At 39.8% G+C, this 16501-nt stretch overlaps 1 protein-coding gene across 1 annotated transcript in view; it reads right to left on the bottom strand.

The window, feature by feature from the left end:
* The window catches only part of NOX4 (NADPH oxidase 4), a 108727-nt gene extending 92437 nt beyond the window's left edge, over positions 1–16290 (bottom strand). Inside the window, exons 1-7 of the mRNA XM_041483683.1 lie at positions 16155–16290; positions 15332–15427; positions 6212–6322; positions 5219–5303; positions 4466–4563; positions 2545–2572; positions 244–316 (exon numbers count right to left, since the gene is read on the bottom strand). Coding sequence (XP_041339617.1) covers positions 244–316; positions 2545–2572; positions 4466–4563; positions 5219–5303; positions 6212–6322; positions 15332–15427; positions 16155–16211 — 548 coding nt within the window. The 5' untranslated portion in view covers positions 16212–16290. The remainder of the gene's footprint in view (positions 1–243; positions 317–2544; positions 2573–4465; positions 4564–5218; positions 5304–6211; positions 6323–15331; positions 15428–16154) is intronic.
* Between the last annotated feature and the right edge of the window lie 211 nt (positions 16291–16501).

Here is a 16501-nt window from a genome sequence, read left to right as displayed (position 1 = left end):
TTTAAATTTTAAAAGTCCACATTTTTAACTCAGCATACTCATTAAATAGTACTTTTTCAGAAGTCAGTTCAATCAGGTTTTGTAATTGTTTTCATACAAAATTCACTGTGCTAATTTTACTGCAAGCTAGGAAAAAAAAAAAAAAACGGACAAGAAAACTGGTATCTTTAACACTCTAGTCAGTAGGAGAATATGATTACAGAAATGGCATTTTTTTAGCATAACAATCATATTATATCTTACCTGATGGCATATGTGGAAGCTGTACACATTAGGAATAATACTAACACCATAATGACTCCAGTCAGACCTGGAACTAAAAGGGACATAACTGACATTTGAACTGCAAAGAGGTATACTTATCTACTATCAGCTTTTAAGAAAGTGGAATTAGACATACAAATCATGACTCAATCAAACCCTTGAATATACTTATCTCTTGAGAACAAATCATGTATCAAACCAGATAGGAAAGAAAGAGTTCCCAAAGATTTCCCACCTTCCCAAAGAAAAATACCCTTTTCCTGGCATTTCACCATGCATCACAATTTCCTATTTGTCTTTGCTCCTGTCATCTTTTGCTTGTGACATCTGTGTCTAAGCAGGTAACTAAGAACAAACACTGTTTACATGCAAGACTGACTGTACAAGCTTCTGTCTCTTTTTTATTCCAAACACTACACTCTGTTGATCATGACAATTAAAAACCTGTTCAGGGACAAAATTTCAAGCAAATCAATTTCTATGCAAGCTGTCACTACAATTTTTTGCCAGCCCATTTCATTCTGCAATGGGGAAGAGCCTGCAATTATTCTCCATGGCATTGTATCACGCCTGAAATTGTTGCCCATAGAGCAAGGTCTGTGAGAGTGATCTGCAGCCAGCACTTGGGAAGGAAAGGTTAAAAATATTAATTATCTGACTCATCTGCTCATATGAGACTTGTATCAGAATTAGTTTATCCTCAGGTCTTTTTTAAGTCAAAGGAGAGATAATCTCAAATCTTACCTTTTTATAAACTTCTCAATACCCATTCATTGAAAAGACTGATACCCAAAATCTGACACACCACAACTCACTCCTCAGTTTTTACAGACCTACAATCAATGGAAGCTTTGTCATGGACTGCATAAAAAAAAACTTTATTTCTCTCCTTCATGGAAAGATTGCAGTTAAAAGCAGCTACAATAAAAAAATATGCTTTCTGTCCACTACATCCTTCTTAATTTCTTTTTCCTCAGTCTGATTTGATGTGTAGCATGCAATGAATCTCAACTCTGAACTAATACCTCCAATGCAATTGCAGTACAGCACCTGATTTAGCTTCCTACACTGTCACACAAGCCAGAGGTCACCTTTTATGTCCAGTTTTTCAATTATCTTCTGCATCAGACTGAAATCACTCAGTCTTGCTCCAATTTATCGGTTCATTTTTAGTGTTTCCTTTCTGCCCTGTCCCTGACTCTCCTTTCCTCCACTATGTATAATCTTTAATACTTGTTCCTCCCACAGTCTGCCTCACACCCTTATACAAGGAGGTTCTTTCCTGGGCTAATCTGAAAAGCAATCATCACTCTATAAATCCTTCTGATTCCTTATTCCTTCTGTTTGCTGTTCTGAATTGTCTGGGAGGAAACCACGGGTTTTTTGCTTATTTGCACAGCTCCCAGTACAGCAAAGTCTTGAGCACTCCTTCAGCACAAATAATACATGTTAATTACCAGTTGTTAGGACAGGGACTGAGCAGAGTAATTTTAAATTTAAGATAACTCCGATCTCAGTTTCTGTCAGTTCACATTCTCTCTTCCCCTCCTCTCAACTGATCTAAACCTTTCCTAGGGTTTTTGGGAAACACTGGCACACCAGCCGCTAATTCCAACAGGCCTATTGGGACTGACAAACCTAGAACCACTGCTGTCTTTTCTTAAGATTTGATTTGACTGTGCCCTAAACGCTACCAAGTCAGGATTTTGTGTTTGATCCAAGTAAGGGAGAAAGTGCGATGGCATCAGGAAGGAACTTTATCTGCTTATGAAGCACTACAGCTCAGACTGGTGCCTGCCCCTCCACACCCAAACATTGCTCACTTCTAAATTCCTGCACCAAAGATGTCTTCATCTATTTACTCTGTATGAGTGCTGAAGCCTGAATCCCATGTAACAGTTTAGATTGCTCAGAAACCCAACCAACTCTAAAATAAACCGGCTGAAGCAAAAAGACTGGTTTTCCATTATATTTCTTTTTCTAGAAATTGGATCATTTAGGAATTTGGTTTCAATATTAGGGAGAATCTCTGTTTGAAACTAATGGATTTCTGCTGACTCATCTGTACAACAACAGATTTGAAAATTCTGCTCATCCTACTGCTGGGCTTATGTAACTCCTGCCTCCTGACTACTGGATAAGCAAAGATAGGTTATGTTAACACAAATCACACAACCCCAGATAGCTGAGATACAACAAATGAAGCATGCCAATACACGACCAAAAGAAGTTTTGCTTGCAGAGTGGCAAAGTTTTCTCAGTCAGTTTTGCAGGACTTACCAGTTGCAAAAAGTAGTTTCCTTGGGTCCTGAAAAACAGACAAGCCAAACCAAATAAAATCAACATATGGTATTTTATATCTATAACACAAATAATTTTACAATAATAAGTAGCCCATGAAGCTCACACATTTTAAGACATATGCTGTCCCTAAATCTGGAAGCAGGAATGGATTTGGTATTTGGTAACAGTTTACATTGACTGTAATTCAACAAAAACTAAACCTTTAGCCTTTGCACTCCCCCAGCAAAGATAATTCTGACCTATAATCTAGATTCAGATAATTTTACAGATAATTGATTTTTGAAAGCTAATTTTACTCAGTTACCTCATCCCTTTGGGAGGACAGAGGGGAGCAGAAGAGGGAGATGTTTTGAATTTAAATATAAGACAAGAGGCAAGCATTTTACTGCCAGCTACATCACCAAGACATTTTCAGTGGATGCTAGTGAAGCAATACTGAACACAAAGGATCTGACAGATGTTCCTGTGTCCTTCACCACATGTGAAAGAAACAGGGAATATTTCAACATCAGGGAAACTACCTCACTTCCCCTGATCCAAGCACTGAAGACAAAACCTCTACTTCAAGAGGTTTTGTCTTCACTGCCTGGAAAACTTTTTTATTTAAACTTGCAGTTAAAAGTAGTGAGGGGAGGTGAGATGATTTCCATAAAGGACAGGAAAAATGAAGTGACCCTTTCTGACCTTGTCTTCATCCAGATGTGTGTACCCAGACAGAGAAGATGAGAGCAGCATCCAGACTGTCCACCACAGTTTAAAAATGGATATAAGTGGGATTCAAATACAAAGGTGCAAAAGCTACTAAAGTACCTAAAATTCAGGAGTTTTGATCCTAGAGTTTCTAAGAAACTTGCTATTGTCTCCATTTTCTATTGCAAAATTCCTAAGGCTGCTTAGTAGAGGCTTAGAACCCTGGCATGTGCTTGCCTGAGGCAAGCTCCTGCTGATGTTCCTGATGAAGGGAAGTCTATCAGACCACTCCTAACACAAGCAGACACACAGTTCAACCCAGAAGCTCAGCACAATAGTTGGTGTTGGCATATCTGCCTGCCATTGAATAGCTCCGTGATTAGATCATTCAGCCAGGGAGTGGAAGACCTTGGTTGCTGGTCCTTAGGAGCCTGGACTGAGTCAAGCTCTGTTTTTCCAGAAAATGATGCAGCTGGGATAGGGTCATTCTAGGTGTTTCCTAATGAAACTGGATAAAGAGAAATGCAGACCAGAGACGAGAATGAACACAAACAAGAGAGAACTTGACTGCAGCCCAAGAAGAAAGGGTGCAGGACTCTGGTCTTGCTTCTGCAAGATTCTAAAATCTGCAAGTATCTCTCCATTGCCAAATACACGAGTAAGCACCTGACCAAGGGACTATGAATCTGGTATTTCTGCTAGACATCTGCACCACAGTCAGACAAGGCAAACAAATCAAGTGTTTTGCAAGCAGAAACCAGTTAATGTAGATAACTAACTCATGCTCAGCATATATACTCATTCATGCATTCACTGCAGCTGAAAAATGCAAAATTATTTTCAAATTTCACTGTATTCTAAACCATGGAAATGCAGAAAAATTTGCCCAAAAAGCAGCAGAAATATCTTAACCAGGCCTACCCAAGGAACACAGAGAAGCAGAAGAGAAGCAAGAGAACAAGGTTCAAGGTGAAAAATTTAGATGATTGCATTCTCCATCTAATAATCAAACAGGACTGAACCTTGCTGGCTTTAACACAAGCTTTGTCCATACAAAGAAATAAAATCCACAGGAATCCACAATGGTGAATTTTCAGTGCATGAAACAGGAGCACTCTACAGATCACACAATGGCACTGAATATACAAATATTCATATATTTAAATGATACGCTTAAAACCAAAATATTAAAGGAAAGCTGCCTCACCTCACCACGATAGTTTGCTGCATTTAGGGTCACAAATTCTTCATTGTAGTTCTCAGAGAAGTTAAGAGCATTCACCAGATGAGCAGCAACATGTAAGACTAAAAAAAACCAAAAAACTGAGTAAATTTGTAAACAAGTGCTGGATGTTCCCTGTGGCCACTCAGATGCCAAGATATAATGACATCACCTGCATGAGATATACCAGGGACTAAGGAATTCTTAATTATTCTTCAAGAGTAAATCAGCTTATAAATATTAATGACAGAAGGCTGTACATATTTTAGGATTATTTTTTTTAACATTACAGCGATGTTTTCTGTACTGCATTGCTTCAGCTGAGACACAACATTCAAAGGTGTCCAGCCAAGAATATTTCCTCTTCACCAAATTGGGTAGCTGTCTCCACTGCTCCTTCCTCTGCAGGTAAGCCCCACTGCAGGTAATCAGTACCCTGATTTTTCACTCAAATTCCTTAGGCACAATGAGGGTTCACTTGTAAGGGCAGATTTTGACCTGATCTCACATACCTGTCTTCTAAGAAACTGGCATTTTAAGAAAAAGCTTGACATTAGAACATGTGCCCATGTGTTTAAAGCAAAAAATGAACCAAAACCCACACACATTCAAGAAAGCATTTAAGACGAGCAAGCACAGAGCAAGACTACCCCCAAATGTACTGCAGCAGAAAAACCACGAAGTGCTGCATCAACATGCTTCCAAAACATGCTGCTACTCAGCACAGTAAGATCTCACCTGAAAAGATGCATATTGTAACACCACACGTCACATGGAAAGTTTTGCTTTTATCTAGCAGCCTTCTGGTTTTCTTGCTGGCAACCTAGTAAGAGAAGAATTCAAGCAATCTCTTCCAAAACAAAGCAAAGAAAAAAATACTAACAGCAACTGTGGTGATATAATAGCAACTTCAGTTAGGTTTAGCACCTTTGCAAGCTTAGTATCTAAATTTAAAAACTACTGGATTATGCCGAGGAAACAATTTTGAGGACTTAATGGAGAAATTACACAGATATCAAGAGTACATAATGTACCTCCTGGCCATAATGTTTAGGAATTCCAGCAATACTTGAGAAGGCATCACTGACTCTTTTATATCAAGATCAAAAGGAATGGTGTATTTGCATCCATACGTGCATCTACAGGCATCAAATGTTACAGGTATTACCACATGATTAACAGAAGTCACAGGCTCAGTTTGCAACCATCTAGCAAACACAAATGTTCCTCAAAGGCATTATTTATATTTCTGTAAAAGCAACTAGCGAATCACAAAGAAACTAAACATTGTTTCTCCCATGATAACAAATGTATCAGGTTGGGTATTTTTATAGACCATTCTATCACCTCCAGTAGGATACTTGTGGTCTTGCAGACACAAAGTTGGGTTTACCCTGTTGAATTCTATCAGGAAGCACTTGAGAGGACATATATATCTCTAATATAAGAGTTTGGAAAGACAGGGGAGAATTCATCTAGTTACAGCTCCACAGCAACTCCCCAACCTTCAAAAATGCACTGAAGAAACCACCCTCCAAACAGGTCAAATCAAACCAGACAAAGCCTGTCTTCAAAGGCGTCATGAACCTAGGCTAAAGTCTGATACTTGCACTATGCAAGCACATAGTGTAGAACAAACAGGGATGTAACAGATTCTTTTTCTATTGTTTTTATACCAAACAGAGACCAGGGCCCTCTTCTCAAGCGCTGCATTCCGAGGATAGCACTCACCTTCTGGGATCCCCGCAGGAAGGCCAAGAGAACACGGCACATCGGGAGCAGGACCAGGCAGCAGTTGAGATTGAGGACAGACGCCGAAGCTCTGCTAACACACAATCCTAGCTGAACAAACATTGCAAGAGTTAGACTATGGGGAGAAAGGAATGGTATGTGCGTCAGTATGTTCTCTCTCTTGCTCTGCCGTGAAACCAAGTGGTTCCCATGCCCTCTGACTCATCAGAATAGTGGAGTTTCGTGATGTGCTGGGGAAACCAAGGCACACAGCATGCTATCCTGTCCTCAAGGGGAAGGAAACAGCTCTCATCTTTGCATCAAGAAATTATTAAAAATTAACTTTGTCAACAATAAATGACAACTTTCTACCGGAAGAGCCAATATCCTCATCAGGGCCCAAAGTCACGTGGAATAAAATATCTGAGGCAACAGTAAGTGTTCACTGAGAAATTACCTGAAATATAATTAAATAAAAAAGAGCGATAAATACTATGATGACACTACACAGTCACTCGAGTATAACGATTTTCCGTTAAGCCACAAAAAGATGTGAAAAAACATTGATTCAGTCAAACTGAAATGGTCATAATGTTTCAAGGACTGTTATTGCCCCAAAACTCCTCATCCATTCACATTATGCAATGCCATATTTGGACTTAAAGAAAGTAGGTTTTCTTCAGTTAACCTCCTCAATAGCTGGGAACTGTAATGAAATCTAATTTCACTAATGCTTTCACTGATATATTTGGAACTTACATAATTAGAACAAAAACACTTGTCAAATAAATTAACAAAGCACACATTCATGTCATAAACCTGTATTTTTAATCTTATTATATTATCTCATTCATTTATGATTTTAAAAACTTAGCAAAATCCCATTGTTCTCCTAGTTATTAGGTTGAATTACCATTTTACTAGCTTATATAAAAGATGGTTTTAGACTGTCAATAGATTTCTGGAAGACTATTTCTTATACTGTTCCCAAAACCTCAAGTATTTCAACTCCTGAATAAATTAGTAAAAATAAATTATAATATTAAAGATAACTCAAATGCTGCAGGAGCATGTGAATTAATTGAACAGGTACAAATTATCTAATAAAAATTACTTAAGGTTTATTACCTTTTCAAAACTAAACTCTAAGTAAAAAAAATGAGCATGTTTTACTTTCTCCAAAAAAAAAAATTAATCTGTGCAACATCTATAATATTCTTATCTTTGTTACCAAGAAGAAACAAAATTTACAGACTTATGTTTGTGTCACAGAAATGGATGAATATATAAGCTAGTAAAAACAAACAGTATAACACCATTTCAGAATATGTCACAAGATCTCAAGCACAATGGCATGAAAGGTTTCTAAATACCAGTACCATAATGCATTACAACTTCCTGCTCTCCCAGTGAGCAGCATCCATGTACCTCACTCGCTCTGCAGCACACCTGGGCACAGCACCAGGAGGCAAGCAGAAGGTAAAGATATTCAATCTACCTGAAGAACCAAGCTCTGCACCTAAATCCCTCTTCTCTTCCAGCTACTTTACATTATTTAGTCAGGCCTGAGTGCTAAGGACCTCCACACCAGACCCTCCCAGCTTCCACAGAACAGAGCACACATAAGGGCACCCTCTCTCAAAAGCTGCCCATGAGAAGTAGGAGCAATTGCCCCACAAAATGTGCTCTACCTTGTTCTCTACCACGTAAATGTGGGATCTCCAGCAAAAAAATCCCAGGAACAGATCATCTCCAACCTACTGAATGACAGAAAATAAGACTAAAATGAGCCATGTCACTTAGTTCTTTCCCACTCTCCAGATGTCTTCCATTATTTCTTCCAACGTACTGTTAGTCCTCTTTTTCCTTACATAAAACCTCCCTTGCTTCTATTTCATCTGTTGCTTCACTCTCTGAGCACTTGCACAATGAAAATTTTTTTCTTGCTCCTTCCTCATAACCCATGTTCTTCAGACCTTAGGCCATCATCTCCCCCCAACTCTGGACACTCCCAACTGGAAATGACCCTTGAACAGACTGGACTTAATGAAAAGAAAAATGTCTCTATAATGCACTGTTTGCATATACAGCACTGTCTCTATTTTCATTAAATCCTCTAAAGAGAAGCTAAAAATGAGCTATACACCTCGTTGAAGCAGTAACTTCAGAAACATGGTCATTAAAATATAAAAGAATTTTTATTGGTGCTACAGTATTGCAGTGATTAAATGGGCATGACTTGAAAAACTCAATAATTATGTAGGAATAATGGTATGCAAACTCCAGGAGCAAACTTAATCTTGTAGCTGTTGGTTAATACCCAAAATCTGAAAACGTTGCAATACCATTAATGAGCAGTTTGAAAATTTTAATAACTTCTGTTGTATGACCTATGTCATACATCACTACTTTCTCAAGAATTTATGTTGTCTTTGAGTTTAAATATAAACTAGGCATGACGTCAATTATCCAAGACTTCCTTTACCAAGCACAACAATTTTTCTTACAAAGCTTCCACAAAAACAATAGTTTGGTCTAGAAGAGAATCAATTCTACACTGAATAGTGTTAAATAAATGAAATAACTCCTGTTGGAGTTCAAGAAGCATTTGGACAGCACTCTCAGGCACATGGTGTGATTCTTGGGATGCCCTGCTCAGGGCCTGGAGTTGGACTCATGAGTCCCTTCCCACAGCAGTCTGTGATTATAAGTAAAATGCCAAACAATTTAACAAGTATGAATCACAAACGACATGCAGAAAAGGCAATCTGACTAATCTTCCTTTGTTTTTCTCCACTATTTAACAAATAGCAAATATTCATTCATAATGCAATCACTATGGAAGAATGTCCTTACATTCACTATAATTCAATGCTATCATCACCAGTACATACAAGAAAAAAAAAGAAAAAAAGAGACCAGCAAACAACTACTTACAGCTTTTCAAGGAAGTATGATTCAAACATTAAAATATTGTTACCAATGGTTCATGTAAGGTTTTATTCTGAAGAAATAAAGTTCAGCAATATTTCCTGCAACAAGCCCATGACTGATTTGTAAACAATGGGAAACACATTTAGAAATTCTTAAAATCAAAATTCAGGCAAGAAGAAAAGAGTTTAAGTTTGCTCTTGATATACAGCCAAAAGCTAAAAATACTACCATGAAACTAATTCTTTCCAAATGGTTTCCAAGAGATCTTTTTCTTAACTTCCTTTGCATTGCCTGGGAGGCATAGTAACAAATTAACACAGTACATTGTTAGATTTTTAAACAATAGTAGAATAAAGGATGATTTTTGCTCCAAGGCAACTCACTGGGTCTAGAAGGGAATATATACCCTTATTAAGTAGTTAAGAAATAAGAAAAATATAATCCTATTTTCTTCCTGAAGTTTTTCCTGTCTTAAAAAAAATGTTATTGCATGTTACTAGCATGTGAAATTTCTGCAGAATCAAAAAGGAAAAAAAAAACCACACAAACAAAATCTCTGCTGGACACTTTTATCCAGCTTTGCTGATACTAAATCCAAGCATTTGACCGCCTCCTTCCTTAATCTGCCTATCTGGTACAACATATACTGGTATCTGATTTCACGGAGCAGAAAAGAAACATACTCAAATTTACAGACTAAATCTGTGGCAAAAATAGTAGGGAACTGGACCATCCACAAACTCAAATCCTAAAAACTAGGTTAGATTTTTCTTCCAGACAAGTATAAAGGAATTGCCACCTTCTCCAAAGCAGCATAAAAGAGCTCCAGAATGCAAATTCTCCAGTTATCCCTGTCTGATGTAAAGTCCACAGAAATCCAGATGGACTCCTGGCTGTGCTCATACAACACACAAAGTAGGACAGAGAAATCAAGAGTCAGTTCTTGTTGTATCTTCCTGCCAGCAAGACTGAAAATGAGAAAATGAGCTTCCTCTGCTAGGAAAAGGAGCTTTCTCTGTTAGGCACATGATTTCAGTATTAGATTGAGAGCTGAATTACCTTACTGTGTAACCCAGAATTCCCCAAATTCAAAATTTATAAACACAGAGATGATTGTTACCTGCAATGGCTGTGCACAGAAATCTGATATTTTATACATGACTGCAAAATGAAGATTACAACAAATACTGACTGTCCTATCTCCCCTTTTAAGTCAATCTTGTATCAAAAAAATGTTAGAATAATGCAAACCCTTCCACACCTGACAGTGATGTGATTCTGTTTCTCAAGACTTCACCACCTACAGGCAACAACCCTAAACAGGTCATGGTGTCATAGAGACACCACACTTGATGCTGTCTCTTAGAGCCTTTCTTTAAAATTTTTCAATCTTCTTTGGTTCAGGGCACCTTGAAAGGCTCTGGCAAGACTCACAAGCCAGATGCTGCTCTGTAGACACAGGTCACAGACCACCTCCCCAGATCAGTACTAGAGCAGCTAAAGCTGGTTATTTTTCTAGATGGAACAAACTGTGCTACACAACATGCCTTCTTTTGAACCAGCTTCCTTTTCTTCATAGATTATTCCTTCTCTTGAGTAACAGAGCACCGATAACCTAAGATGGAGGACAGAACTGAACTGTATGCACAGCAATTATTCCCCTTAGGCCTGTCAAATCTGGCTGGATTTGACACCAAGCAGCTGAAAGAAGGAAAATGTGAGGGCAGGGGAAACCTAGCAGAACATGTGAAAACTTCTATGAAAGTTTGACTTGGTTTTGCTCCTGAAGAAGGAAGGTTTCAAAGAAGGACTCTGTAAATCCCAGTTTCATGTACTGCAACCCTTTAAAAATTAAGTGATGCAATATCTTTTAATATGTATGGGGTATCTTCCCTGTGCTGCTGCGAATCAGTATCCTCCCTGTTCACTTGTAACTCATCACACAGGCATTCTTTGAAGGTTTTCCATCTCTTCTTTTCTACAAGTTTAGGTCATGTTCCCATTTTACATGCAGTGCCTTTGTGTAGGATGCACTCCTTCTTCTGCTTAAATCAGTCATTCAAACTCAAGAAAAAAACTAACTCAATCTTGAGTGCAGTAAGAGCTTCCAACTTGTCTGATAATCTCCAAGCAAGGGATCAAGATATACAACTCCCCCCAGTGCTAAGATGTGGGGGGTAAGCAGGTTCCAGTGTGGTTGCATAACAACCAATGAAAGTGGAATTTCGTCTCAATTAGTGAAATCTGTCGTTATGATAAACTAGCAAGGAGAGACATAAAAGTTACTGGAACATTTCCAAGCAGTGAATAAAGGTGACAAATGTTATGCACAATTCTGCACAATAAAAAGGCAGGAACTGTATAGATAAAAAAGCGAGGCAGCACTTTTTATTTTCAGCCCCATTTTCAGTTATTCAGTGTTTTCCCCAAGAGATCCTTCTGACAATGCATTTTCTTCACTTTGGTCTGAAACCCAGAAGCTTATCTCTTGCATTAACATTTGACTACATTACAGCTATTTGAGCAGGGACAAGAGAGGGAGTGGGGAAAGAGAGACCCTTCATGCCATGACAAAATGGGCTCAAAGCTCTTTCTGCTCACAGGGAACTCAAGCAACAATAAACAAGCATTTCATTCAATGCTGTTAAAGAAAGACTTGAGTTCTATAAGGCCAGTACCAAATTTATGGCTGATTTTTTTTTTGACCAGGCACAATCAAACTTGCAGGACAAAAATACAGCCAAGCTAGACTGAAGAGAGAAATCCTGAAGTCTGTGAAGAAACCAGTCTGGACAGTTTCACTGACTGAGTGGACCAAAATCTCCAACAACAAAGATTTTGGAGTCAAATGATTTAAGACTCTCCCTTTCTGTAACTCATGCCTACTACACATTATAGCACCTATCATGAACATAAAGATGAAAATATTCCCTTCCTGTTTGCCAAACTCTTTTATAAGAAATTCACGTCTGTTGGGGATTTGTTCACGAGCTTCTCTTCCTTAAGCAATGTAAGACCACAAGTTAACACCGATGAAATCATAAAAAAAATATGTTCTTTATCTGAATTGTGGTTTGGAACCAGTGTGAATGAATGCACTCATACATTAAGACTATGACCTGCAGTGTTACAAGTATCCAAAGGTAACGGTTCATTAAAGCAAAAGTACTGGAAAGGGATTTACATCCACTAGGTTCTGGTGAACTTTCACTGCAAGTATTATGTAACCACAGAATTATTCTGGTTGGAAGGGACCTCAGGATGTCTCTGCTCAAACCCCTTGTTCTAAGCATGTTCAACACCAAACTCAGATTAAGTTTGCCCAGGGTTTTTTGCCCAATTAGGTTTTGAAAACTCCCAGGGATAAAGACTGCACAGTGAAGAGTTCATGGTCTCATCAACAGAAGTCAAACTGTGCAAAGCAGAGATGTTTCACACAAAATAACACTAAGTTTACTGGTACATAAAAGATTGATCAACCTCCTCCTACCACATTACTGCCTTCTACTTTTCTGTTCTCTTGGCACTTCCAAGACACCACCATGCTCTTAGTGCCTTTTCACAGGCGTAGAATTAAGGATCAGGAAGATTGTCATTGAAGGCTGAGTGAGAGTTAGGTACCTAAACAAATTTTAAATCCCGTCCTAAAGTATCTTGTTCAACATCACAGAGAATGCAATTGGAAAAGAATAAATCTGAGCCTCACTCTTCTGTAGACAGCTGAAGGGAAGTAAATCACTTCAGTACCACTGAACAAAAGACCAACCCCATTCTTTCTCTTTCATCACATCAGAACGAGATGGCATAAAAACATAGCACAATTGAATATACTCAGAATATTCAGTCCAAGATCTCACTTTGTATAATACTGATTTCCTCCAGCAACTTTTCTTGTTCTCCAATCTGTGACTTGGTAAACAACAAAATTACCTGTGGTAAATCTTTCCATGCTGCAAGCACAGAAGTTCTTAAGGCAATAATAGCTTATTGTAGCATAAGAAAGAAAAAAAGGCAACTCCTTAGAAGACTTCACTGAAAAAATCAGAAACGTTTTTTTACTTCAAAAAGTGCCACTCCTTTTGGGCAACTTTGTTAGCTTTCTGGAAAAAGGAATCAGTTGTCACAGAAGTATCCCTTAAAGAGTTCAATCTGTTAATACAAAAAATACCAACTGTTGAATTATAAATGAAGAATTTAATCTAAATCTCAGAATCTTCAGACACCAAGAAATGGCACAGAGGCTCTGCAAACCACTCACACATGCATAGAACAGAGAGGAGACTGGTTATGCAGATGGGCTATGGGTCAGAGGTTATACAAACCAATAGAGAAAAAGAAGAGGGGCAAAAATCCCTCTGAAGGCAACTGCAGCTGTAGTATCGCTTATGCCATCTCCTGAAGAAACCAAATTGGCTTCAGTTTTCCCAGCCCTTGCAAAATAACCTCTGTGATTAATACACATACCCAGATATAATGAAGAGAAGAGAGAAAGCTAACTTTGGGATCTACTGAAGATATTTAGATGAACTGTAAAAAAGTGAATTGCAAGTACATTTTCCAGTCTTTAGTATTTTCAAAATGTTAAAATTAGTTTTATAACTTTGACCAAAAGTGTCTTTTAGACTTAAATCTTGATTTTTGACCTTATTTTAGAAGTCTCCAAATTCTTTGGTACTTTTTCCACAATGACAGACACAATTATACAAACTTAAAAGCATGACCTCCTTGTCCTCATCTCCTGACCAAGACAAGGAATCTTTTGCCTGAGTCATCTCACAGGTTCTGAACACACATTAAGTTACTTTGCAAGTGTTGTCCATTTTGAAGTAAAAGAAAACCAAAAAAAATCTCAACCAGATGATGAGCTGGTATGAGGCATATGAGTAATCTGAATTGAGAGAAACTTGCTGATTGATGCCAGCTGAAAATCTGGTCCAACACATTACCCCAGAACACTGGCTTTACAAACAACCCATTTGCTCCGCCAGGAACAAATGCAATATTCAAATGGATACTGGGCTGCAAAGCCACTAGAAATCAAGGTAAAATTAAACACATTTGCATGCTTTTTCTGTCAGGAAGGTCACCACCATGAAGGATTTAATTATTGTCATTCCCTTCTTTTTTGCACTATCTTTGCTAAGATTCATTCTTGAACACATCTGAATCAACCATAAGAAGGAAAAAAAAAAAAAGAAGAAAATTGTACCAACTCAACTTATTTCCAAGCAAGATTACAAAACTTTACGGTACTGGCTAGTTATGACAATATCAGCCACATGAAACTATATACCCTGGATTTACCAAAAATAAACCCCAAAGGCTCTACAGCGGATTAGGATGTGCATCATCTATGTTTAATCCCATGTCAACTTTCCATTGAAATCCATTCCTGAGTATGACATACTCATCATGTTATTCAGACACTTTTTCCCGGATTGTCAAATTCTGAGCAACCCATGGGCATTTTCCAGGAAGACGTGAACTCTTACTACATACCTTTTTAGACATAAGGGTTTTTTTTGAAATTACTATTATGGGTAATTTCCCAAGGCAGGCTTGTATCTCACATCTCCAAAGTATCTTTTTGGGTTCATCTGCTGGTGGTGGGTGTTGCCCTTGCTAAACCAAAACATCTGAGTCGTCATTAAATCACCCAGAATCAAAAAAATTACTATTAGAAAACAAAACTAAAGTCGCATGCATTACAGTGAATTGACACAGAACAGAGGATCCATGAAAATGACAAAGACTGAAAAGAACAAAGACTTATTAAAAGAAGTCCCTCAGCAAGCATGTATATTACAATAACTGGATTGGAAAGAATATGCCAACAAGAGTCCACAGCTTGCTAAATGTGCTGATGATGAAAAGTGGAGCTCCAGTCATTTGTTGAGCATGCCTGTGCTCCTGTGAGCCTGCTGCTCCTGGGAACACTGGGAGGGTAAAGAGGGAAAGGAATAGTTGTCCCACACTTGACTGGCTCTTTTTCTTCTCAACAGTGTTCACTTTCTACTCCTAAACGACTGTCAGAAAGATCCCAGTAAATTCGTACCTGATCTTTCCCCACTTTGAAAAGTTAGCAGGTAGTTTGTGTCATCTTTGATTAGCAAATGCATTCTGCCACTTATCCCATCCTCGAGCACCCCAATTTCCAGGGCAAAAAGTAATGTCCAGGTCACTCACCCCTAACATCTGATGCAAATAATAATACTGTAGCCCTTGATTATAAAGCAGGAAGGTTTTCCCGAAGAGCCATACATTGAGGGAGAGCCAGAAAAACTGAAATGAAACAGAAACAAGAGACTGTAAGTGGAAGTTACATGTGCAAACTTTTCAGTGTTCATTTCATTCATAAAACTCATAGGTCTGTAGTTTCATAAACATATGTAAATGGAATGGAAAAGCAAACTTCATGCACACAGTATGCTTTAAAGTATTAAAAGAAAGTGCCCCTATGCGGGAAAATTTCACTTTCATTGAACTTCACAAAACTTTTTGTGCCTTACGACAACCGAGAGCTGGCAAAGCACTCCCATACAAGAGCCTATCGCAAATCTTTAGCTGGATGTTGCACTTAAGAGACTCAAAGAATAAAAAAAAACAACAACAAAGAGACAAAGGAAGGTAAAGAATTTGACCTCCAAGAAGCTGCATCTTCTCCCCCAAACTTTCCCAAACAGAGCCTAACAAAGAGCAAGCACTCGCACAGCGTGTGCGAGCCGGGCAGGGCACGGAGGCGGGCACTGTCCCGAGCCATGGCACCGGCGTGCATCCATCCTTGCCAGCCGCGCACCGGGACGCGCACGGAGCACATCCCGCCCACACGCCCGAGCCGCGGCACCCGCATGCCGGGATCCCTGCCCCGCACGGCGGGACCCCTGCCCCTCGCGGCGGGACGAGCCGCCCCGGTTCCCCGACCCCCGGGGCCTGCCAGCACCCACCGGCCCCTCCTGAGCCTCCTCCGCGGGTCAGCCCCGCCGAGGGGACCCCCCGGGGCCGCCCCTACCAGGAAGAGGTGCTTGCTCCCCTCGTTGGCCAGCCAGCTCCTCCAGGACAGCGCCATGGTGCGGGACGCCCGCGGGGCAGGACGGAGGGCGGGGGGGCGCCGGGCGAGCCCTCCTTTTCAGCCGGGCCGAGCCGCCCTCCCCTCTCCCCACCCCTCACCCCCCGCCCTGTCTTCCGGCCGCCGGGGCGTAGCGCTCCGGCCCCGCCGCGCCGCCGTCCAGCCCCCGGCTCCGTGCCGCCGGCGCTGCCCCTTTGTCCGCGGCCCAGCGCCCCGGGACCCGCAGCGCGAACGCCCGGACGGAGCGGGGCTCTCCGGAGGGCAGCCTGCCCTGCCCTACCCCGCCCGGC

The sequence above is a fragment of the Pyrgilauda ruficollis genome, unplaced genomic scaffold (assembly GCF_017590135.1).
Source record: "Pyrgilauda ruficollis isolate IOZ18807 unplaced genomic scaffold, ASM1759013v1 scaffold60, whole genome shotgun sequence".
Classification (NCBI taxonomy): domain Eukaryota; kingdom Metazoa; phylum Chordata; class Aves; order Passeriformes; family Passeridae; genus Pyrgilauda; species Pyrgilauda ruficollis.
The sequence above is the reverse complement of the archived record's forward strand: the minus strand, read 5'-3'. Positions and strand labels throughout refer to the sequence as shown.